Below are 26293 nucleotides of genomic sequence, written 5' to 3' on the forward strand. Positions count from 1 at the left end.
TTTTTTAGTTCGTTCATATTTAGAGTCGGTGAATTTGAAAGTCTAACCTCTTGCTTTTGGTAGTGGGTATACCTAACTGGGTAAAAATGTGGGGAAAATGCAGGCTTGATGAATGAGATAAATGACAACTTTGAATAAAAACCCATTAATTTAAACATATGATATTAAGGGAAGGAATTGATGGTAAGTTAATTTTAAATGGGCAGTAACCAAAATGGAATGAATTAAATGGCAGGGAAAATATCTGAAAGTGCAGAAATGTAACTAAAATGTGAAAAAGAAAGTACTTTAGTTTCTTTTTTTCTCTTTAATGTGGTGTAACTCAAATATGGTAATGCCTCAAATTTTCCATCTTCTGGCAAGCAATCTTGTTTCAGTTTTTAGTCAAAGAATTGGCAAGGTTGCAGACATGATAGGGATGACTTATTTAAGAAACTTGCATACATTTGGACTTTCTTTGAAAGAAAATGTAACAATTACCTGTAACATTTTCCTTGTGGTTATCTTTTTGTTTGGCAACTTGGAATTCTTGAGGTTCAACCTGTTCCCAGGAAAATCAGATCACAACATCAACAGCTAAGAGAGAAGACAGATATAACAATGGCCAAATGACTTTTTCAAGTGTTTAAAAGAACTTTTAAGTACTTAAAAAGTCATTCCAAACTGACTCTAAAGCTATGTTTGTGAATATTTTTTGGTATGGCTAAATGACCCAATGACCTCATCAAAATCAGGTTCAATTGGACTCGGTATTTGAAAGTGAAACAAAAAAGCTTTTGAAATGAAGAGCATCGTGAAGAAGAGTGATTGGTCAAGGAAACATGGAAACCACTGTTAAGAGAATGAAAAAAAAAAAAAAAAAAGATTTATTATTAAACACTTTTTTACCAAAATATATGAATAGTTTGCTCAAAGTAATTTATATCAAAATGACTTATTTTGAAAGCACTCTCAGACATACCTTCTCATCCACACTTGCTTCTTCTAACATTTTGAACCTCCTTCCCAAAACAAGACGAGGAGAATGCAGTGCTTCAGTTGCTGCAATATCATAAATAACTTCATTATTCTCAGAGAGAGAAAAGAAGAAGAAAAGAAAAAGAAGAAGAAAAGAAAAAGAAGAAGAAGGCAAGTACAACACACCTTGCAAGGGAGAAGACTGGTCCAGATCATGCGAGGAAGCAGAAGGTATCAAAAGAATCAAGAGAAAAACACAGCAAAGTATGGCCATGACTATACCCATGTCTAAGTGTAAAAGATTTCCTGCCTAAGTGAGTGACCAGAGAAATATATATAATACACACACAGAGAGAGAGAGAGAGAGAGAGAGAGAATAATATGTTATTAGTTAACTTTTGAGGAGGCTGACTTTACACAATTCAGGTAACTCTTGTCACCACTATAAGTAATGACTTTTTTGTTTATATATTTTTCTACAGCAGCGTTGAGCACTATAAGTTTTTCCCATTTCACCAGCCAAATGGTTTTTTCCCCCTTAAACACTCTGCTTTCCCATACCATGAAACCCAAGAAAATTATTTTTCTTTCTCGTTGTGTTTGGTTTAGACTCGGGCAAGCCAATATGGAGGCAGACCAACTCACTGAGACCTTTTACAGTCACCATGCTGGTTAAGAACAATTAAAACAATGTTAATCTGCAGCTTTTTCATTTTTATAATCATTTCAGTGTTCCAACCAGCAAACATGTATTTCAGCCAATCTCGTAAAATGACCTTACAACATGTAAACATTCTCTGTAAGTTGAGCAGTCATGGCGCTTCTTTAAAAGACAGAAATTCTAGAAACCTGTATGATATTGCATATGGAAGAGAACCTAACAAATGAAGGTAGATTGGCAAAGACCGAGAATATTTGTGCGACTCGACGAGAAAAGACTTGGGTGATGTATATTTTAGACACTAAACCTATGGATAAATTAGTAGAAGCTTTCAGAATCTACAGCACAGAATGCCTTGTCTCCAACCCCGATGCTTCCGTAGATGCCTTCGATCAGCTTTTGCCATTCTAACAGGGCTGCTATTCCACTCGGATTGTAATCTGCAGGAAGATAAAGATTTTTCTCCCATTAGTTCTGAACTACAATGATGAAAAAAAAATGTCCATACACTACAAGAGAAATAGCTGATCAAGAGCTTTACATGGGAAAGGCAAACGAACGGGTGCTGGTCGTGCTGCTATCAGACCGAAGAGAGATGCTGCCAGAGTAACCTATATGGCCCGAATTAGACATTAGACTCCCCAAAGGTACCATAGAAGAGAAACTTGTTTCACCAAGTACCAAAGAAGAGAAACTTGTTTCACCTCCGCCGTGTTGGACTTGGCTTGAAACTGTATGACTGTCAAAATTCCCAACCTCCGTCTTGGGTAAGTCTTCATATTCCAATCGTGGTAAGTCTTCATATTCCACACATTTAGGGTTAGTACTAGTATCGTGACATTGTGCTTGACATTTGTCGGCAGAAGCTAAAGGGTTGGAGCTGCTAGTCTCTTGGCAGCCCACCGAGGCGCTGGTCGAAGGAGCTGAAGCATTCAAGTCACTGTTATCACAATGCTCCAGTCCATCACTAGCTGTGGATGCTAAAGAATTGAAATCAAACGTAATGTTTCCTTTGTCCACTTTACTATTGTACGATACATCATTCGCAGAATCACTATTTTTGGACTCTTCAGGTGCTAGAGCTGAAGTAGTGGACTCTGATATCGTTTCTCTGGAGTCACTAAAAGATTCTTCAGCTACACATGCCAAAACAGGGACTTCCAAACTCGTAGTTTCAATAAAAACCTGCATCAGGACAAACAAAACACAGTCAGCTTCTAGCACACACTACTCCTACAAGCATAATTACAACATGACTATAGTTGAGCTATAAAGAGCCAACGAGAACTGGAAATAAAGAAGTTTTAGTCATAGCCAACCCCCACCCCCAGTCTTTGGCTACAATTACATACTTTAAAACTTGCAATACTGACAGCAATGTCCAGAGCTCCAAGAGATCTATACAACTAATTGTGCATAACACTCGAAGAATGATAATATGAGCTAGATACAGTAATGAAAACCCAACTAAAGGCAGAACAAATACATGTTCATGATGTAAATTGAACATCTTTTGTGTAAAAAAGAAACACACCTGTTCAGACCGAGGGTGAGGCTCAATCTTATTGTTGGTCAGTGGCTTTAAGCTCTCTGTAACAAAGTCTGTCATTGGCATATCATTGTCAGTAAAATATGCCACATCATATTCTGCCTCAGGTGTTCTAACCAAATCGTTGGAATCGCTTTGTTTGGGTGAATCCTTATTGCCAAAAGATTCTGAATGCTCTGAATCATCTGAAGCATATATATCTCTTTTCTCTAGTTCTCTTACCAAGTCGTCCTTCCAAGGAGGGAGAATAGAACAGACATCCTTCTCATCCAAACTACTACCGCACAAGAGCTTATCCCGAGAAGGTACTCCATCGTCAATACAAATATCCTTCACAATATTGCAAATATTTTCTTTGTAACAAACTATTAGTTCAGGAAGTTGACATTCAACAATACTCTTTTCCATGTATAATTCCGAGTCTTCCTCAAACAAGTCTACTTTAGAAGAATTAGTGAGTGGTGACACGAAGGCTTTAACCTCGTCATATTCATTAAAATCATCAAGATCTAAGCATTCACGTTTCATTGCAACCCAGCCATCTGCAGCAGTATTATTGTGATTGGCATCCTCATTACCTTTGAGAAGGCTTGTAAATTCTTTCTGATCTTCAAGCTTCATCCCACCAGAATTGACAGCATCGTTATCACATTCAAAAGACTTGGGAACAAACCTGGGGCTAGCATTTGAATGGAAAACTATGGGCTCGCCCTCTGTAAAAGAAATAAAACATAAACCCCAAGGGAATTTTTATTTTCTTCATAACTTTTTCAGGCAGTGCCAAAGGGGAAGGTCAACTGAATTTTCCATTTTCAATCTTTTAGCCACTTGAGTATGATTAATTTTCATATGACTGGAAGAAATTTGATATAGAAAAAAGTAAAGTTATTTTTAGTAAACTGGGCAGCCTCAATAATTGAAACAAATTCACAGGTTAACAGATCCCTAGTGCAGAAATAGAACAAAATTTTAAAACGGTATTTCCTTAAAGGAAAAAAAATAAATAAATAAAAAACTTGAAGAATATGAGATTTACCAACTTTCATGATTCAGATGGACTGCTCAAATGGATTTTCTCAAGACATACATCAAAGTTGGTTTGAGATGGCTATTATGTGGAGAGTCTGCCATTCATATGCAAGAAAAGTAACGTGAAAAAGCTAAGTCAAAACCGTAACGTGAAAAAGCTAAGTCAAAACCTTCCATCTTCGTACGATTGCACAATAAATTAACAATTTACATAGCAGAAGGTCAGCTCGAGAAGTATGAAAGAGGCCAACTTTTAAGTTTAAAGTCACAATAAGAAGGGTTTCCTGGCAATGGTTCCCAGAAGTCAAAAGAACAAGATTATCATTCCATTGACTATAAGCAAGAATAAATAATCCGCTTGATCACTTTCACTACTTAGAATTAAAATTTTAGGCTGCCATACAAATTTTGTATTCGTCCATAAATTAACATAGAAAACTGATCAGAAGAGGAGATCGAGTCGAGAACTTAATTTCCAAGGGGTAGACATAAATAATGTAAACAAAAATCTGTACACATGGAATGCTGTGTAAGTAAAATTTTCAAGCAAATCCAGTGTCCTGTTCATGCTAAAAGACAGAAGACTTGACTTTACGAAAACTTCTTAAATCTGAACGGAAAAATTAAAACCCAAATCCAAATATTTAATCGAAGTGTATCCGAGATCGGCCCCTCTCAAAATTCCCACAACCCTTTTTTGTCTGGTAGTCCAGATTAGATCCGATCACCTTTTTATTAACCTTATAATATAATTTAGGGAAAACAGAAATGAAAGAAAGTTCCAAAGAACCGAGAGAAAACCCAGATAGGAATTCATCAATTCTGTGCACAAAAAGAGAGAGAAAATCCAATTCATGATATGAATAAGAAATCCGACTAACAAAATCAGATCCAATTCCAGATAAATGAAATATGCTCCAACTGTTGACTTATTTGAGAGCTACAAAGGAAAAAAAAAAAGGAGAGAAATCCCAACTTTCCTTTCTCCATGTTCATAGAAAGAGGACATCCAGTATGTGATTCAAGCAAAAGGGGTGAAAATAGATGGAGAAAAAAGCTCAAAGAGAAACTATGTTCATGTGGGTGTAAGATTTTGAAACAGCCAAGGAGAAAACATAAGAAAATGATTGGGAATCAAAACCATGATCGCTGGAACAGTCGGTTAATATAGAAACAAGAAAAGAAACAAGGAAGATGAAAGAAAGGGAGAGAACCTTGAGGCCTATAGGAACAGAGGAAATGAAGTCCACAATGTGTTACAGCAACTGTACAGAAGAATCAACCAAACAGCCTGAAACGAAGAGGTGCGCCACCATTAAAGATTATTACGACAAGCGGATGGGAGAATAAATGGGGTCGCACACAGAGAAAGAGAGATAGAAGGAAATGAGTTGTTATTATCTGTTTCACTAGTTGAAGGTCAACTATGAAAAGCACCGTCCCTCTCTCTCTTCTCTTCTCTCTCTGCAATTAATAAGGGAAGCGAACGGTCTAGTAAAATGGCTTGGTTTTTAGCCCTTTCTTTCATACTTTCACAAACCCTTTTTAAATTCCTTTTTAAACTACCCATCTAACTTCTCTTACTCCCATTGCAACTAAGACCCAGATTAAAAAACTTCCCATCTCCTCAAACAGGGGAAAGATTTTCCCGGAAAAAACGAAATTGAAAAATGGGCTGAAAATTGAAATTCATTTTACCTACCCAAAGAAGCTAAGGGTCTACTGTAATGCAGGCTCTGTTTTTAAATGGATCGAGCAGCAATCCCGAATACCCTGTTGCAGTGAGTCAGTTCCTGATTTGATTTGATGATCATCGGCCTCTGAACTCAAAACATTTTTTGCGGGGGTGACAATAATGTCAGAAACTGTAACCGAGAGGGGGGTTTTTGTGGTGTTCTGAAGTCAAAACGGGACACGTTTCCATTTCAACACCCTGAAAAGCAACCGGCGGAGGAATTTAATTTGATTTTGTTGATGGTTTTCTTCTTTTATGCCGGGAAAAGTGAGAACAGAGAGAATTAGCTGGAGGGGGAGTTGTTTCCTTGTGAGTGGGGGGAGAAGGATTAGAGTAGTCTACTACCAGGTTGGATCGAAACGCTGATTCTGATTTTTCTGATTTTGGGTGCTGCTTCCTTCTTCGTCTCTCTGGATTTTACCCAAAAGCTCTGCTCTGCCCTGCTTTTTGGATCAGAACCGGTCCCCTTCTTTTTTTTTTTACTATATTTTTGTGGGTCCGTTTTTCTTTCATATCATTCTGATTTGGGAATTGGGATTCTGAATATTTTCGCCATTTTAAGCGATCATTTCCTTGAAAAGGTTTCTTTTCTTCTTTTTTTATTGCGCAAGATGGTGAATATTTTGTTTGGGTGATCTGATTTTTATGCGCTTTAAACAATTTTCATTTATTTTATTTATTTTTGGGCTTTTTTTTAAAACCAATATTTTTTGGGCTCCCTTGATTTTTTTTTTTCTCTTTTAAATGTAAATGTAAGTTAAAAGGGATTTGACTCAGAGACACCGAAGTTGAGTTATTTTCTTGTTGGTGATTCCTTTGTATTTTTAGTTGAAGTGAAGTGCTCTATTAATTTTAGCAATTCAACTTTGCATTGTTGTATTTCATTTTATACAGTCACTTCAATCGCTCAATATAAGTTGTACTCATTTAAGAGTTATTATAAGACACTATGTTTAGACAGTTAAGCAACACTAGCTAAAGTAGAGTGGTTCAAAATTACTAGAAACATACTTCTATTCACTTAAAAGTCGATTTAATTTTAATAACAATTTAGTCATTGAACTTTAGTTTGTATCGATTTAGTCATTGTACTTTCAATTTTTTTTAACAATTTAGTCCTTGAACTTTAGTATATAACAATTTAGTCCTAGTACTTTTAAATTCATAACAATTTGGTCCCTCAATGTAAACAAATTTATGAAAATTAGATATCAATTATGACATAGACTTTGTATTTTATAAAAATATTGGTTCTCTAACTAGTTTATTGGTTTATTTATGCAAGAAATCTTATTAAATCTTAACTCTAATTTCTACTATAAGGATTAAATTAATACAAATTTGAGAGTACAAGACTAAATTGTTTCATACTAAAGCTTAGAGACTAAATTATTGCAAAATTGAAGGTTCAATGACTAAATCGTTATAAACTAAAATTCAGAGACTAAATTGTTATTTTTATGAAAGCTTAAGGACTAGAAGTGATTTTTAATCTTTAATTTTTTTATTGTATACTTTAAAATGCAAATTTCATATCATCAAAGTTGATTTTGAAGATTAAGATGTAGCTAATTATTTTTTTCTATGATAGCTTATTTTTTTTACACCTAATAACGTTATGGACATGATATTACTATTTTTTTTTTTAATTCATCCGGTTTTTTTATGACTAAATTTGATGCATCACAAAGTGTACTCATTTTTTTGCATCTTATTTTAATCCCACGTAAAAATATATAAAATAGTTTTTTAAAAAAGTATTTTTTTTTATTTTGTTTGCTATGGATAAATTTTAATTGAATAATTGAGTAGGATATAAAGAGTGTAACTTAACTTAACTATTTATCTTCCATTATTCACTTGAAGATAATTTTTAAGTTGTAATTGAAAAATAAATTATGATAAATAAAGTTGTTGGTGAAGAAAGTGGTTATAATTATTCGATTCTATAAATATTGGTGTCATAAACCTACCATATATAGGGGAAGTAGTTATAAGGAATTTTTTAAATAAACATCATTAGGAAATTATTTTATATACTTTGTTAGGATTGGGTTTATAAAATTAATCCCTAAACAACATTATTTGTGCAAGAAAAAAAAAAAAGGAGAAATTCTTATAAATAGAAAAATTCGAAAAATATTTACATTAAAAAAATATTTTATATTTTTAAAATTTTTTATTATAAAATATTAATATTTTTTATATTTAAAAAGGTCTCGAAAAAATCTACATTTAAAATTATTGAAATAATAAAATTGCCATCCTACCAATATTTCTATATGGGATGATATAATTAATGTGATTATATTAGGTTTTTTTGAGATTAGAGTGTTATTATTGTATTTTTAGAATTAAAGTAAATTATAAGTTTGGTTCTAAATTTTGTGTCAAATAAATCTTACTTAAAAAATTCTTAATAAATTTATGAATTTTTAATTTTAAGTACAATGGATCTTTCAACCTTAAAATATTTAATAAGTTCTTAAACTTTTGATTTGGTGTCGAATAGATCGTTAACTTATTTTGACATTTGTTTTAAAAAAATCATGAATCTATTAGATATATGATTAAAATTATAATGATCTATTAGACATAAATTTTATTTTGTTTGGTATAATATATATGTTAATTTTAAAAATGTTGAAAATGTGCCAAATACCTATTAAACACAAAACTGAACTTTCAAAAATCTATTAGTCGTTTTTGAAGTTCATGGATCTATCGGATAGAGTTCAAAGTTGATTAACCTATTCTATACTTTTTTGAAGCTTATTAAACACAAATATATAAGTTTATAGATCAAATTTCTAATTCAACTTAAATTTATATTCCTATACAAGCTATATTGATTAAATAAAAATAGAACTTTTTATATATTTTAATATGTATAAATTCGAATTAGGTCAGGTTTAGTTCACATGTGAAATTATCAAGAAAGAATTATGATAATTAAAAATGATTTTACTTCTAGTTCCTCTCTCTACTATCGAGAAATGTATAAATTCATTTTTTATAAAGCAATTTGCAACCATTTTTATTATTATAGTAGTTAAATATAAAATACTCAACACAAATTTGAAATTTATTGTTTTTTTCTTTAAAATAAAAAATAAATAAAACATAAACATGTTGTGCAGGTGCACACTTTCTTTGAGTTATTTTTTCTTCTTTTTTGTCCTATAAAGAAGCCATATTTCAAGCTAAATATTCTAACAACAATAGAAAGCACTTAATATTTTCCCTTCAAAATTCTTTTTTTTTTTAATTATTATCATTAAGAAACAAACAACAATATATACAAAACATTACTAAATAAACATTCTAACTCTATTCATAATACTTTTTATTATGCATCAATAATGGAAATGTCTCTTCTATGAAAAGAAAATATCGATCATCTCATGTGCAATAGACACCTTCTCATTAATGAAGAAAGAGACTTCAATAAGATGTATTAAACCGTGTTAAGTAAATTAACGATCTTTAGACGGTCAGACTCAACCACAAATATGATGAATATTGAGGGGAATAAGACTAGAAGGCTATCGCATGTTTCCAAGACCTTGACCACATTTTTTTAGTACAATAATTGTGTGGTGGGGGATTGAATATTCCATCTCTTAAATCTGAGTGCATATCAATAGTATTGAGTTAAACTCATTTTGACAAACCTTGACCATATTGCATCCAGTTCAACAACGATAAGATATTGAATGGTTGACACTATTTTATATTTTATTCCTAAACTATATTTAATTTAACATGGTTGCACACCAATACAGTACTGTATTTGAATACTTATATTAGAAAAAAAATTAAACTACATAAAGAGCTTTATTTTTTTAAAAATTCTTTTAGAAGAAGATTATTAGAATATGATCCAATGACATAAGTGGATTGCTTTTATATTTGATTTCATAAGTGATACTAATGCCAACGATTTGTTTGTCCAGAAAACCGATTCAGAAAGAAAAGTTGCCACATTTTTTTTTTAATAACTAAAAGAATATCATATGAAAGGCATTCAGTCAAGAAAATTTAAAAGTGATCATCACTTACACAAAAAAAAAAAAAAAAAAAAAGAAAGAAAGAAAAAGAAAGAAAGAAAGAATAAATTAACCACCTCCAAAAAGTTGGTTAACTAATTTCTAACGTAACTTTGTGGGACCTATGTTTGTTAGTATATCATTTATTTGAGTTAGGATACTTTCTTCATTTTGTGTGCTACGAAAGAAAAATGAGATCATCCACTATAAGAAATTTGGTTTTCTCGATGTCTAAAAAAAATGTGCTCTCCCAATGATGGGTTCTCCCGATGTTGTTTCTTAGACCGTGGGCATAAAAAATGTTGGGAAAAATTTTATTGACCTCTCTCGACATTAAGATTGAGGGAGATAATGTTGATCTCGACGGTTAGAGGGGAGGCGTCAGGATTAAAAAAATATTTGGAGAAATTTTAATTAAAGCTCTCCTAACGGAATTTTCAACTACCTTAGGGAGAACCCATTTGGCCTGATGCCATTTAAAGGCATCGGAATAGGGTTATTAAAACCCTATCTAACCCTTCTTTTTTCATCTATCGCTTGAGAGAGGGGAACACTTTTCTTCTCCCTAATTTTTTTCCTCCTTTGTTCTCAAAACCCATACCATCCCTACCAACGAGTCCTACCGTCTGACTCTAATCATTGCCCATGAGCCCACACTATCTGATCACTACTGCACGATTTTGCCGTCGAGCCCAAGCTAGAACAGTTGCCTGATTTTGCCATTGGTGCTGCTGCACAATTTAGCCGCCAGTGCTACTACAAGAGCAACTTGATTTCAAGAAACTAACAGTTTATTTTGATGTTACCACTCCTAAACCAGTGTTTGGATCCGGAAAAAATGTATCAAACCGACTAGGAAACTGATAAAATATGTTTTTTTTTTTTGTGTATTTTGTTTCTTATCCCCACTTTCTTTATACTTGGGATTCTATCTATTTTGTTACTTCAATGGTTTTCTTCTCTCGTCTTTGTTGATTTTTTATTGAGATTTCTGTAAATTTGATTTTCTTGCTACTTTATAGCATTACAAATTTCGATCTTTCAACTTGTTTTCTTGAAATTTTGCACGCCAACCTTTGGCATTGGGCTTACTTTGTTTTCTGAAGGATTAAGGGTTCAGGTCTTCTCATAATCACTTGATTTCAATTTAGCCAATGATTTGTTGTAACACCGGATCCTTTACAAGATTCTTTGAGTGGAGAGAAGAGCTAATACTCAAGCCTTACAAGGGAAAAGTTTGACTTAAGTACCTAAACTACGCCTTGGAGGAAGAAAAATTTCTAAGTGATGGAGGCATGGTAGTTAAGGGTTAAAAATTTGGCTGAGTGTCTAAACTATGCTATGGAAATAAAGGTTAGATTCATAACATAGGAGAGAATGGAGAATCTTAACTAAGTTCAACCCATAGTATAATTGAGAAAGTAGGTTATAGCATAGGTGAAAGTTGATAGTATAATTGACTGAGTCATAGCATGGTATGTTGAATGCATAGTAGGTACATCCAAGAAGAGATTTTGGACAAACTTTAGATGTTTAGGGGATGTCGAAAGCTATGCTATGAGATTATGTTAGGAGTCTTGGGAGTTATGCTACGAACAAAACAGGCTATGCTGTGAACATGAGGGGCTATGCTATGAAGAGCTATGCTGTGAATATTAGAAGCTACGTTGTGAACTCGAAGAGCCATGTTTTGAGGATAGGGACAAAATGAGAGCATGGAGGAAATATTTGGTTAAATGTTGGGTAAACTAGGTTGAACTATGCACAACCCAAGCATGATGGGCGCATAGGGCATTCAAAGGAGAGATTTTGGCTAAGTGTTGGACAACATAGGACACTACAAGTGGAGTAAATAATGTAGATAAAGAAGTGGGCATGGTGAGAGGAAAGTGTACTCTTTTGATATGCGTTGATTTCTATGCGTTAATGGTCATGTGTTATACTTAAGAATATGCAATATGCGTTAATCATGTATGCGATGACCATGCGTCCCGTCACAAGTTTTCTTGCTCTCTCGCCAAGTATAACGAGATCACAAGTTTCTCGGGATGATCTGAGATCAAACATGGGACTTGCAGCTAAGTGATGTTTGTAAAGTAATGTGTTTGAGGCAGGGAATAAAAATAAAAAGAAAGAAGTTGATTAACTATGCGCTACTCCTACTCCTAGCTAAACAAACTAAGCAATTGAAGTTTGACTATGAGAATTGGTAGAGATGTGGTTACTGTTAACGCGTAATGAGATGCATGGAAAAGTAGGGTTAAAGGAGAAAATTTCACCATGTCATTATGTTTGGTCGCAAGAGTAATCCCAGCTCGCCACACTAACGCATCGCACATCTCTCAGTGGTCTGCCACATACTTATATCTCTATAACGCATGGTTGCGTTGAGCATAAGATTATTCCTATTTCTAGGAACACTGCTTACTTTGCTTAGTGAGTTCCACTACTTAACCTCTCGAGCAGTTAGTTATAGCTACTTAGCTCATAGACAAGCATTGTGATAGCCTCGCACTAAGTAAAGAGGATTGACTCACGATACACGCGCAATGCACACACTATACATGCGCAATGCACACCTCTCGGTGGTTTGCTACATGCATCATATCTCTATGCTGCATGATTAAGTATGCGATAACTCTTGCAATCTACACTTAACATTGCGATGAAAGTAAAAGATGATAAAGAATAAGAATATGATGAAAATGGCGTTGAAGGAACTAAAGAGATGCATTGATTACAAAATGTATTAATGTCTTAAGCCAAAATATAATACAATATAGAGGTAAGAGGAGAGGTGGAGGGTTAGATATAAGCAATCTCTTACTTCCATTAGATGTGTGTCAAGGCTGCCGATAGTGGAATGGATGGGCGGTGGAGTAGTCTTTCTCGAGCTCTATCTTCGGTGAAGTTCCGGTTGTCAATCGGAAAGGGTTGTGAGAATAAAGAACTCTCAAAGACTATCTGCTCATGCTCTCGTCTGTGATCACAAGAATCAGCCTAAGGCAGAGACCCAGATGCCTTGAATTTGAGCTCCAAAGTTCTATTTATAGAGCTCAAACACCGACAACATTGATAGTCCTGCTTTGATTAGCCACCGTCATTGATGCGGTAGGTGAGAATGTCAGCACTGCATCATGGTCAACGATCAGGAAGCATGTCAGAATATCTGGTGTACGATTTTAGAAATCCCGAGCCATGCGTTCATATTCGTTTCTCATGAAGGATCAACGCATTCCACCCACTCTTTGCGACCATACTTCTATCATGGTTATCACTATATTTGCGGCAGTGCATACAACTACTTTTCTTCATGAAGGTCTACGCATGCGATTAATTCCTGTGACAACTACAAAAATATACATTTTGACGCAAAATAACACATGATATAGGGTTATTGGGAATTTTCAGTGCTGATCGATGCAAGCTCATTTTTCCACATGAATCCTTAGCAATATTAACACATATTTTGCTCATCAACTCTCATAATTCTAAGTAAAAGGTTGTAATAGCTTGTATTTTTACAAGCTATCAGGGCACATAGATGGCCATGTGGACACATGTTTTGAAGGTGAAGTAAGACAAAGAGGACACACGATTATCCCTTTGAGTTTGAAAGAGAAAGCTAAGCTTTGAGAAGAAGATAGAAACCAAGGAAGAAGGAAGAAAAAGAAGGTTGGATGCATAGGGCTAGGGTTGGCACATAGGAGACCTTGTGGATTCTATTTTGGGTCTACAAGGAGAAAAATGCAAGCATAAGATAACCCCTTGGGAAAGAGTTACACCAAAGAAGCACCATAACCCTAGTTGGATGCATATCCAAGAGGAAAAATATAGATTGGACACATACCTAGGAGGGAAAATGTAGGATAGGCGTATACTCTAGCAATGAGCAAAAGAAAGAGCTATGATATGAGATGTGAGATAAGTTGATGGCATAGTTAGGGATCCATACCTAGGGAACCATGTGTTGAAACACCACATGGGCATATAGGAGGAGATTGTTGGACGTATATGAGGTTGTTGGTGCGGCAACCATGCACCCAACATATGTTACCATGTGTTAACTTGAAAACTTTGGGAGTGGTTTGGTTGACAACAAATTGGAGTACGTGGCTCAACCAAGTGAAGTCTTGGCCGAACCAAGGATGAGGTGGGGACATAGTAGGACATGCAAAAGGTTGGGATGACATCTCAAGGGTAGCTATGCATTGGACATAACATAATGGTGACACAAGGGTCTTGCATGCAAGTAGGAGTTGTTAAAGACCTCTATGCTAGACTTTGCATGGTGTTGACACTTAAGATTTGAAGAGATCGAATCCGGAGCGGAAGTGTGTGAATGCCTTGTATTTCATTTTTTCAGTTTATATGATACAAAATCAGAATAGAATATAACCAAAAAAGAGGATAAATCATATATATACATTTAGCATGCCTTTTAATAAGAAGAAAAAGGAAGAAGAACATTTCTTACCTTTATAGTGAAGGAAATCGAACTCGAGATTTTTGTGAGTAGCGGAAGCAAGATCATTCCAAATTACAATCATGAATCAACAAATCATTTACAGTCGACTTCAATACAAGCGGTTATGCAAATATACAGAGAAATTATAGCATGAAACAACATAAAGAACAGAGAGCAAACTGAACGCAAATAAGAGGACGCGTCTCCACACTTCGATGCGCGACTCTGATCGAACACAGCAACCACGAGCACCCGATCTACATAATCGCATGAACACAGCACGAACACTTCGCACTCGTCTTCAACGATCTCCTCGATCACGGACTCCTCCGCAACAACGAACGGCCTCCGCAGCACCACGAACGGCCTCCGAAAACCTCGACGGTGTCGAGTTGAGTCTGACACCACCAACAAGGCGACCTTAGTATTTTTGGTGTGAGAATCCAGAGGGTGGGCTCTGTTTGGACTTGGTATGAGGCAGACAAACGAAAGAAAGACAGATCGTGTACACTACTGGGCAAGTGGGAGAAGTCGGAGACTTATCGTATAGGTCGATGCCCAATCGTTTAGATAAAACTATGCGATCGTCTAGCAAAAGCTATGTGATCGTTTAGCTCGGTTGATTCTACACGATCGTTTACCTTGGGCCAACGATCGTCTAGCAAAGCTATGCGATCGTTTAGTAAACACTGCACGATCGTTTAGCTAGCACCTGCACGATCGTTTACCTAGCCCAGCCGTCGTTTAGTAAATCTGTATTTACTTGACGACTTCCGTGAGTTTCTTTTCGCCGGAGAGAAAACTCAAAACTTTTCAAACTTTGTAAAAACCTTCTTTTTCAAAATAGGAAACCAATTTCCTTCTAAAACCTCACGGTTACCACGATCAATAACCACCCACTACATTTGGTTATTTAAAAGAAAAAGTACTAATCATCTAATAATCAATATTATTATAAATATAAATGATAACCAACTTATCATACTATATTTATAACCTATGGTTTTAATATTTCATCTCATGAAACATATAAACCATAGTTCTTTTTTTATTCCATGGTATTTAATGTAAATCTTATTTACATCAATCCTCCACTAGATGTATCTCATACATCATACCGATTATATCACATATAATCAAAATACCTCTTGTCAATTTGAACATTTAAAATCAACACCAAGATCTGATCCTTCAACATGAATCCAAGCTACCAAGGGGACCTCATGGACTTGTAGATCGAAAGCTCCAACGGTACGTGAATAACTGACTAAACTCTTTAGTCACGGGATCCACCATCCGTTAACTGCCAGGTACTCCACTACAGACCGACAGTTGAACTCTCCTCACTACATATATATTATGGGTCCATCTTAACTAATGAGCAGTGCGATAACATTTCACATATTGCTTGTAAGTACAGCTGGGCCAATAACCGTTATGCCCCTGTAGTTACATCTGTCTTCTTAAGTATCACTGATCCCTCTAATGAACATAAATCATAGTCCTACTATGACTGAGTCTTCTCTTCTAAAGAGAAGCTGTGGCCACTATGTTCAAGCTCCAGAATCAGCCCTTAAGGGAGCAATCTCTCTACTTATCCCTGCTTCGGAAAAGAAGTGAATTTCATATTGTGGATTGAGTTCCCAGCTTCCAGATTAGACAAGTCCCTAAAAAGGTAGGCATGTTGAGTTGGCAATCTAGCCACTCTCACCCATACTAATCAAAGAATCGCCCTCAAAGGCAGGAGTTCACAAAACACTCAAGATTGAGGTCGTGTCACCTATGGTCGTTTAGGTGAGATGCAAGTCTCTAGTATCAACGGCGTTATATATAGAGTCTAGTCATCTCGTGATCCAGGTCTTATACAAACTCTTTGTATAGGACACCCTCGCTCCACGTCTCCACATGAATGGTCAGGATTAACCATCTATAGTAGTTTACAACACTTGCAAACCTCTACAAAGCGGGTCGTATCCGTAGTGTCACCAAGATCAAGTATCCCACCTTAATCCTTATACTACAAACCGATTTAGGTTATTACTTAAACATGATCCACTTGTATATCACATATACATGCTTAAGTTCACATAAGATAACCAAGGAGCTTTGTTTATTGGATACGAGTAAATGCCAGAATTAAATAACACTTATTTTATTCATTTAACAATGTGCATATTTACAAAACAACGAGACTCCGGGAGAATTAGGACACCAATCCCAACATGTAGATCCTTTTGTCTTTGCAAAAATCCCAAGCTTTTTCTTCACAACGTATCTCCAACAAACAATGAACACCATTGATAAGAGAGACCTCGATATTCTCTTGGAATCCAACGGTAGAATAGTGGTCTCTAACCCTTGGAGGAGGAATGGTGGGAAGGAGAAAATGTTGAAAGAATTTTTTGGAGAACTTTGGAGGCTAGGTTTTCACAAAATGAAAATCTTGATCTTTTTTAATTTGGGCAAAAGAAACAATTTATATGGAGAAGGGTTTACCCCTTCTCCAAGTATTTCCATATTTTCTCTTAGGGCTCAATTAATCAAAGAGCATTTATTTGATTAATTAGCAAACCTAATAAATAACTATATATATTAAATGTAGTTTAATGTATATATTTAATTAATTAAATAAACATCATATGTTTATTAGCCTCCACCTCTCAAAATTGATTAATTCTTTATAAATCTGATTCATATAAAAAAAAATCATTATTTGAATCTTATTCAAATATTTCTATCTTAATTATAGATCAAATCTATAATTAACCATCGTATTAATTTCTTTAACATGCTATTTCATAAATTGTTTTGAACAATTCAAATCATTCCTCTTGTGTTTCCTTTAGTGGGATATCGAGGGGACCTTATGGACTTACATAGAAGCTCCAATGATATGAGATTAATTTATTAAACTCTTTTAATCCAATTAATCAATATTCATTAACTGCCGGGCATTCCACTAAAGACCGATAACTACACTCTTCGCACTATAGATTTATTTCTGTGTCCATAGATATAACCAATCAACAGAATGGTGACACTTCATGCTCACAACAATAGCTGGGTCAAAATACCGTTTTAGCCCTGCAGTTACATATAACTTCTTAAGTATCATTGATTCCTCTAATGAACTAACAGTTTATAGTCCAACTATAAACTAACACATCTCGAGCCAGTGAGAGGCTGAGGCTTCATTATTCAAGACCTGAAACCAGCTATTAAGGGAGCAATTTATCTACTTTCCCAAAGAATAGGAATGAGTGAATTCCATATTGTGTAGTCGTGTTCCCAACTCCCTAATTAGATAAATCCTCAAAATGGTAGGCTTATTGAGTCAGCTATCATGACCACTCCCACCCATACAGATCAAAGGACTGCTGTCATAAACAGGAGTTCACAACCCACTCAGGATTAAGGTCAAGTCTTCTATGGTCATCCTAGTGAAATGTAAGTCTCTTCTAGTAACGGTGTTATATAGAGAGTCTATTCAATTCATGATTCGGTCTTATAGAAACTCTTTATATAATACCCCCGCTCGCATGTCTTCACATGAACGATCAAGATCAGACCATTTGTAGCACTTTACAACAATTGTAACATCTACAAAGCCGGTCTTATTCGTAGCGTCCCCAGGATCAGGTACCTAGTCTTATTCGTCTACTACAGACCATTTAGGTTATTACTTAAACATGATAAACATGTATGTCTCCACATGCATGTTTGAGTTTCATAAAATAACTTTGGATTTTAGTTTATTGGATTGAATTAATGCAGTCTAATTTTCAAATAAAATACCTCTGACTTTATTAGATAAATAATTTGTGTTAACATAACTACAAACCACGAGATACACTAGATTTAGGACATCAATCTCAACAATCTCCCACTTGTCTAAAGCCAGTAGAATGTACCAAAATACAATAAAATATGAAAAGGAAAGTAAAGTATCAATATATAATGTAAGGTAAAGCATCAATATACAAGATAATAAACTAGGGCATACAATATACCCATTAAAATCTCCCACTTGCCCTAGCTTAGATGACTCATATCTCGTAGACCTAGACCCTCCAGGTGACCCTAAAAAACTTTAGTCGTGAGAGCCTTTGTAAATGGATCAGCAATGTTGTGCTTTAAGGCAATCTTTATGACGATCACATCTCCCTATTGCACAATCTCTCTAATAAGATGATACTTGTGCTCTATATGCTTTCCACGTTTGTGGTTATGAGGCTCCTTGGAGTTTACCATAGCACCACTATTATCACAATTAAGTGTGATAAGTAAGGACATATTTGGAACAACTTCCAAATCTGTGAGAAATTTTCTGAGCCAAACGAATTCTTTAGCAGCTTTATAGGCAGCTACATACTCAACTTCATAGGCAGCTACATACTCATCCTCCATGGTGGAATCCACATTACAACTTTGCTTAATATTGCACCATACTATAGCTCTTCCATTTAGAATGAACACTGATTATGATGTGGATTTTCTTGAATTCTTATCAGTCTAAAAATCAAAGTCAGTGTATCCTGTAAGGATTAAACCCTTAGCACCATACACAAGTAGATAGTTTCTCGCTCTCCTAAGATATTTAAGAATAGCTTTAACTGTTGTCCAATGATCAAATCTTGGATTGGATTGATATCTACTGACTACTTCTACTACATGGCAGATGTCGGGTCTAGTACATAACATGACATACATAAGGCTACCCACTGCATATGCATAGGGAATCCATCTCATCTCCTTAACCTCTTGAGGTGTCTTATGACACTAGTCTTTAGATAAGATAATTCCATGCCTGAAAGGTAACAAACCCTTCTTGGAATTTCGCATCGAATATCTGACAAACACTTTTTCAATATAGGATGCTTGAGACAAGACTAGTGATTTGTTCTTTCGATCCCTTATAATTTGGATCCCTAGAAAAAATTAAGCTTCACCCAAATATTTCATTTAGAATTGAGTAGCTAGTCATTCTAGTTAGGTAACCTACATCATTCCCAATAAGTAGGATATCATCGACATACAACACAAGAAAAGCCACCGAACTGTTGATGATCTTCTTGTAAACACAAGGCTCATCAATATTTTGATCAAAGCCATAAGATTTGACTGTAGCATTAAACCTCATATTCCAAGATCGAGATGCTTGATCCAATCCATAAATGGACTGATTAAGCTTGCAAACCTTTTGCTCTTGACCTTGTTCAATGAATCCCTCTGGTTGGATCATGTAGATAGTTTCGTCAAGATTACCATCCAAAAAGGCAATTTTGACATACATTTGCCATATTTCATAGTCATAATATGTGGCAATAGATAAGAGAATTCAGATAGATTTAATCATAGCAACATGTGAAAAATTTTCTTCATAGTCCACTCCCTCAACCTGGGTATAACCTTCGCTATTAGTCTAGTCTTAAAGGTTTGCACCTTTCCATCTACACCTAATTTCCTCTTGTAGATCCATTTGCAATCTATGGGTTTAACTCCATCAGGTTGATCTACAAGTTCACAAACAAACTTGGAGTGCATAGACTCCATTTCTTGATCCATGGTTTTGATCTATTCATCTTTGTCAATATCAACTATTGCTTTCTTGTAAGATGATGGATCCTCAACTTTATCATCTAATATGAAGGTTTGAGTTTCTGTTAATCCCAAATAACGACTAGGTTGGTTACAATCCTCCCACTACGTTGAGGCTCTCTCAACACTTGAGAAGGGTGTGTCTGACTAGATGAAGCAACATCAACAACTCTTGTTGAACTGCTCGCCTCTTCAACAACTCTTGTTGAAGTTTTAGTAGTTTCTTTGGAAATTTCATTTAATGCAATTTGGCTCCTTGGTTTATGTTCTCTAATGTGGTTTTCTTCTAAAAAAAATAGCATTTTTCGATATAAATACTTTGTTTCTTTTGGATCAAAGAACAAACCAACTCTCATTTCTTTAGAATAACCTATAGATAGGCATAATCTTGAACGTGGTTCCAATTTCTTTAGATTTTCCATAAGCATATGTGCTAGACATCCTCAAATCGTGAGATGCCGTGAACTACTTTTACAAGCTCTTCATAATTCAAAAAGTGTTATAATAACACTCTTTGATGGAACCTGGTTTAAAAGGTAAGCTGCAATCTCCACTACATAACCCCAGGATGTGATAGGTAGAGAAGCATAGCTCGTCATATTGTGAACCATATCCAACAAGGTTCTATTTCTTCTTTCTGATACACCGTTTTATTGAGGTGTACCAGGTGCTGAGAATTGAGATATGATTCCATGTTCTATCATATAATTCTGGAATTCAATATCCATGTACTCTCCACCTCGATCTGATTGAAATGTTTTAATCTTTTTACCTAACAAATTTTCAACTTCAGCCTTATACTCCTTGAACTTTTCAAGTGTGTCGGACTTATGTTGCATTAGGTAAACATGCTCATATCTTGAATAATCGTTCGTAAAAGTGACAAAACATTCAAATCCTCATCTAGCTTTTATACTCATCAGACCACGGGTTCTTTGGCTCTATAACATTTTCTAGTAAAAGGTTGTTTTGGCATTTTCCCCTTTAGACAAGATTCATATACAGGTATAGAATTTTCTTCTAACTCGTTTAGAAGTCCATTCTTAACCAACCTCCCAATCCTATTGAGATTAATGTGACCTGGTCTTAGATGCCAAAGATGAGCATTATCTTTAGGAGAAAATTTTCTTTTCTTAGTTTTAGTGGTTGCATTATTGATGTAACACCCTCATCCTCATAGGATTCTCTTAGAGGTAGAAAATAGCTTGGAGTGCCAACCTTTGAAAGAAAAGTTTGGCTAAATCCCTAAACTATGCTTTGGAGGAAGAAAACTTTTTAAGTATTAGAGGTATAGTAGTTTGGAGTCAAAATTTGGCTAAATGTCTAAACCATGCTATGAGAATAAGAGTTGAGTTCATAACATAGGAGAGGATGAAGAGTCTTGGACGCATGGAAGCATAGTGAATGGATCCCAAGGGGAGTTTTGAGACAAGTTTTGATATTTAAGGGATATGGGAAGCTATGTTATAAGGTAAGTTAAGGGAACCATGCGTTGAACAACAAGATGAACACATAAGAAGAATTGATGGACGTATAGGATACTTTGGGGAGAAAATTGGCTAAGTGTTGGAGAACATAAGGTACCACAAGTGAAGAAACCTTAAAAGGGGAAGGAGAGGGGTAGAGAGGTTGGACGCATAGGTGAAACATTGAGTGCATCACTGGCCATGTGGATACATGTCTTGAAGGAAAAAGTAAGACAAAGAGGACACATGACTAAGCCTTTGCGTTGGGGAAGTAGGCTATGCGTTGGAGAGGAAAATAGTAACCAAGGGAGAAGAAGAAGAAGGATTAGCGCATGAAGATGAAATGGGCGCATAGGACTAGGGTTGGCACATAGGAGGTCTTGTGAATTCCATTTGGACTCTAGAAGGAGCAAGATGGAAGCATAAGATAAATCCTTGGGAGAGAGTTACACTAAAGAAGCTAAAAGCCCTAGTTGGACACATTCTTGAGGGAAGATGGGTGCATACTTTTCCTTAAGGCCTAAGAGAAAGCTATTAGGTGATTAAGAGTCAAGTTAAGGAACCATACGTCCAAACCTAAGTGAGCATGCTTTGGAGGCACCATCATGGACACATAAAGGAAATGTTAGATGCATGAAGGATGGTTGATGAAGCAACCATACACCTAACTTAGGTTAGTATGCGTTAACTTGAGAACTTGGCGAGCAAGGTCGGATTGACAACAATGTGGGGTACGTGGCTCAACCAAGTGAAGTCTTAACTGAGCCAAAGATGAGGTGGACGCATAGTAGGACATGCAAAAGGTCAGAATGACAGCTTAAGGAGGAGCTATGCGTTGGACTATGCATGGTGAAGACACCTTAGGCTCGCATGTAAGTAAGTGGTGGCTCAACACGGTGAAGACACTCAAGAGGGGAAGTGTCATGCATTTATGGCATAGAAAGGATGACGAGGACACTCTTGGGGGCCTATATACCTCGAGAGAGCTTCATTTCAGCTCACAACTCAAATTCTCTCAAATGAGACTCAAAAGGAGAGAGTTGGAGAGAATTTGGGTTTCGGGGAGAGGTCATGCATTAATTAGGGTGTGCCTATGTGTTGGTTATTATGCCATGCACCAATGGAGCTTGAAGTTGAGTTGAGAAGGCAGGCCATGCATCCAAGAGGGTGAACCATGCGCCCAATTGGTTTGTTGATGCGACCATGTGTCCAACAGATGTTGAAGAAGGCCATCATGCGTCAACAAATGTCTTGGGGCTATCCGAAGTCTGTTTTCATGTCCGTTGGAGTTGGCAAGCTAAGTTTAGGGCCAAGAAGGCTTGGGTCCGAGGAAGAACCAGGAAAACCAGGAAGCTTAAAAAGAGGAAAACACCTGCTGGTGAACTGTGAGTGGTTTATTTTTAAATGTTTTGGTTGAATCTGTATACATATATGTATTATATATATATATATATATATGGTTTTGAAAACCTTGGCATGAATGGAAAATATGATTTCTTAGATTTTGAATACTGGTTTTTCAGTGTTTTACTTGGATGACTGTTTTAACTTTGATTTCTCTTGAAAACATGTTTTATAATGCCTGATTGGAAAACCGAAATGGTACTTAGGAAATGTTAGCATACCTCGTGGACGCCTGGCTAGGATTTTCAGTATGATCTGGTTGGGATTGTCAGCGTACCCGAGTATGGCTAGTGGGATATTGTCGACATGTGCACATTCGGCGAATTTTATTGGGTACTGGACCTGTTTCCTCGGTTGTGTATTTGTTTGACATGATTCTTCTTTAAGAAACATATGATCATGCCAATGTATCTCAGTTACCAGACTGGGATGGTTACATTTTGATATTGTTTTATGATTGTTTGTCAGTACAAACTTTTTCAAAATGAATTTCAAAAGAAAAACCTATTTTTGTATAAAAAAAATACTACTCTACTCACTAGGCCTCCCAACTCATGTTTTCCAAATGTTTTATTCCCCTCCAAACTTAAGTTTGTTATTATGAGTTTCAGTAAATAAGAGTCTGGAACTGTTAAGTTGAGTTTGAGGGCTTGTAAACTTTATGTTGTATGTAACAAAAGAAGTTAAGCCAAAGATTTTTTATTATATTTTCTTGCCTGTAGGTTTACTAAGCAAAACAGGCAAGAGATGGGCAGTAGGTATCACAAAAGGTGGTATTTTTCATCCTCATGCCTCCTTTTGGACTGGAGAGGTGAGCTCGGGAGGAGGTTTGGCAGTTGAAAATTTCAATGTTGTGGAGCATTTTAGATACTATGGACTTCATTTGTTGCAGAACAAATATCAATCATTTTTTGAGACAAACTTTTTATCTCGAATAAAAGATACATTAAAAGATTGTTCTAACAAACATGAAACTGAAATTAAGTTTCTTTTAAAATTAGGAACATGGTAAACATTGTCTAACAACATAAACTTTGATTCAAAAAACAACTTCAAACTCCCAACTGCAATTGTCGAGACAACCTCTCTTGTTCCAACTCATAGAGTCATCTCCCCCGCTGCCAGTTGTTTCTAGGAACTAGTTTCCTGCAAATAAGTACAAATATAGGTAGTGGCTCTTGAATCAAGTATCCATGTATGGTTATCATTTTCCACCAAACACGTTTCCTTATCATTGGCCTTGGTCCACCTCTCATAAGCATCATAAATCTTCTTGATGCTTTATGCCTAGGGGCTGGAGGACATTCCTCCATGAGAATGAATTTGAGGTCATCCACTACCAAAACTGTATTCATCGTATTTTTTCAAGTTGTATAGTTTTCTCCAGTTAATTTTTCGGTGTCAAGATTGGTCAGCTGCTTGCTTGTTCTTTGTACGTAGCTGCCTGCTTATTCATCCATAACACCATTTCGAATTTCAATATTCCAGATTTCATAACTTTAATTCTAGCATTCAACTAGCTAAACTCTCTTTAACGAATTTGCTCATATACATCTTAACTTTCAATTACCTTAGAAATTGAACATTATTCCCTTTTGAATTGACTGGAATTTCCTTCAATTTTCCTTTAGCTTGCCAAGAACTCTTCAAACTTTAAAGTCTTTAGGTGGCAACAACACTTCTTCTCTCAAATGTAAGAAAATTTTGGCAAACCATTTTTCTTCTTCATCAAGTTAATTTACAATTAAGTCTGCATTACATTTCAACCTAATTAAATGCCACCTGGCATACTTCTCTTTCAATTGACGTCTACAAGACTGCCACCTGGCTTGCTTACTAGTTAATTAAGCTGAGCTCCTTAGCTTAACTTCATTGCATGGCTTTGCGGCCACTTAAGCTTTTTTCTGTCAACGCGTACTTCTAATTATTGTCATATCCTCTGAGCATCACCTTCAACACATGATCTTCTGTCACCTCGTTTGTTAACCTAGCCCTTAACATTGGCATACGAGGTTGGTTGCATAGTTCCCTCATACTGCATTGTTGTACTTAGCCATAACATCCCCTTCTTGGACCTCTAGCTGCGTAGTTTAATAGAGCTGGTTACATGGCGCCTTAGAGCTCCAACGCATGGAGTCCCCTACTTTCTCTAAGTGTTAACTTCTTTTTACTTCATCCGAATGCTCAACATTCCACACTTAGCATAATTTCTTGCCCTTTTTTCAGCTTGCCATTGTTTAAACTTCTCAAACTCTCCATGCATTGATTGTCCTTACAACAAGAACGCATATACTTGTAACACTTAGAAAATTTTTCCTCTCTTAACATTTCCAATGCATAATTAATTACATACTAAGCTTACTTTTGCATTAGTCTTAATACACATTCTCAATACACAATTAAGAGAACTTAAGCTTAATTAACTAGTAAAACAAGTTCAAGGGTTTACAATATACATATTTTTCCTCCCACTAAGTGTTTTACAAAAGATGAGTTTATTAACTTAGTAAAATCCGACTAATCAATTTTTAGCTAAGTCCATGTTAATTTTCTAAATATAATGCTTATATTGAACATTTTAACAATATGTGATCTCATTCATTAAACTCTTTAATAAAATTGATCACTTATTGGATGCTTATAAAATATTTACCTAATTCACCTTCCAGGTCGATTCCTAAGTAGAGGTGTTTTGTTTCCGTCAACTTAAAAACCTCAGCCTAGACAGAACATTTCTTGGACAAAGGTCTCTTAAGGGTAATTATTTTTTTTTAATAAATTTAATCTTTTAATCGAAGTTCATTTTAATCCTATTAAAACGAATCAAAAGATTTATCTATTTCTAATCTCATTAGAAACGTGTTTAGCATAAGTCTAGGTGAATTAATTTTAAACCAGTTAAAATTAATTTTGACTTATTTTTGCATGAAACTCTTGATTATAGATTTTAATTCTAATTTCATTACTTTTATAATCGTTATAAAACAATGAAAAATAAAATCTATAAATTTGCATTTGTTGACATTGATTTATTAATCTAAGTAATGTCATGCTCAATACAAATTCATTTTCCATTGTAAAATATAACTCTTTATTAAACAATCATTAAGCATCATCAACCATTATGCCATCATACATTATAACAATTATAATATTGCATTATGCATGAACATGCTTAATTTACCATACATCTAAATAATATAATATTTATATTAAGATGCATGAGTATGCTAATTTAATCATGCATCCGAAAATATAACATTTATATTTAGATATGATGCATGAACATGTTTATCCCAAGGTGGGATTTTAATCTAAATGACATACATTATGCACCATTCAATTCTAATTTAAATCATACATCTCATGCATTATTA

The 26293-nt window shown here is 35.3% G+C and overlaps 2 protein-coding genes across 17 annotated transcripts; both read right to left on the reverse strand.

The window, feature by feature from the left end:
* Positions 1-7: 7 nt before the first annotated feature.
* On the reverse strand, positions 8-1521 carry LOC150035238 (uncharacterized). The gene is made up of 3 exons (XM_090315901.1): positions 1144-1521; positions 962-1041; positions 8-541 (listed from the first exon to the last, which is right to left on the reverse strand). The coding sequence occupies exons 1-3, from the start codon at positions 1241-1243 to the stop codon at positions 428-430; spliced, it is 294 nt and encodes a 97-aa protein (XP_090172027.1). The 5' UTR covers positions 1244-1521; the 3' UTR covers positions 8-427.
* Positions 1522-1639: 118 nt separating this feature from the next.
* LOC120081347 (uncharacterized) lies at positions 1640-6547 on the reverse strand. 16 transcript variants are annotated; one of them, XM_090315889.1, is made up of 8 exons: positions 6277-6452; positions 5899-6129; positions 5411-5487; positions 4204-4291; positions 3153-3880; positions 2323-2803; positions 2160-2229; positions 1640-2058 (listed from the first exon to the last, which is right to left on the reverse strand). In XM_090315889.1, the coding sequence occupies exons 4-8, from the start codon at positions 4211-4213 to the stop codon at positions 1950-1952; spliced, it is 1398 nt and encodes a 465-aa protein (XP_090172015.1). In that variant the 5' UTR covers positions 4214-4291; positions 5411-5487; positions 5899-6129; positions 6277-6452; the 3' UTR covers positions 1640-1949. The 16 variants fall into 16 exon arrangements, with proteins under 16 accessions (XP_090172015.1, XP_090172011.1, XP_090172014.1 ...); XM_090315885.1 differs by having other exon boundaries at positions 2160-2803; positions 6277-6547; XM_090315888.1 differs by having other exon boundaries at positions 5899-6547.
* Between the last annotated feature and the right edge of the window lie 19746 nt (positions 6548-26293).

This window comes from Benincasa hispida, chromosome 7 (assembly GCF_027475165.1).
Source record: "Benincasa hispida cultivar pf3 chromosome 7, pf3_genome.v1.1, whole genome shotgun sequence".
Classification (NCBI taxonomy): domain Eukaryota; kingdom Viridiplantae; phylum Streptophyta; class Magnoliopsida; order Cucurbitales; family Cucurbitaceae; genus Benincasa; species Benincasa hispida.

Excerpts from the sequence above, each read along its gene's own strand:
- LOC150035238 (XM_090315901.1), bottom strand. The coding sequence starts at position 1,243 with ATGGGTATAGTCATGGCCATACTTTGCTGTGTTTTTCTCTTGATTCTT. Across the intron at positions 1,042-1,143 it reads CCAGTCTTCTCCCTTGCAAG|CAACTGAAGCACTGCATTCT; the intron begins GTGTGTTGTACT and ends ATGATATTGCAG. Across the intron at positions 542-961 it reads AAGCAAGTGTGGATGAGAAG|GTTGAACCTCAAGAATTCCA; the intron begins GTATGTCTGAGA and ends TCCTGGGAACAG.
- LOC120081347 (XM_090315885.1), bottom strand. Across the intron at positions 2,804-3,152 it reads CTCACCCTCGGTCTGAACAG|GTTTTTATTGAAACTACGAG; the intron begins GTGTGTTTCTTT and ends GTCCTGATGCAG. Across the intron at positions 2,059-2,159 it reads CGTTCGTTTGCCTTTCCCAT|ATTACAATCCGAGTGGAATA; the intron begins GTAAAGCTCTTG and ends ATCTTCCTGCAG.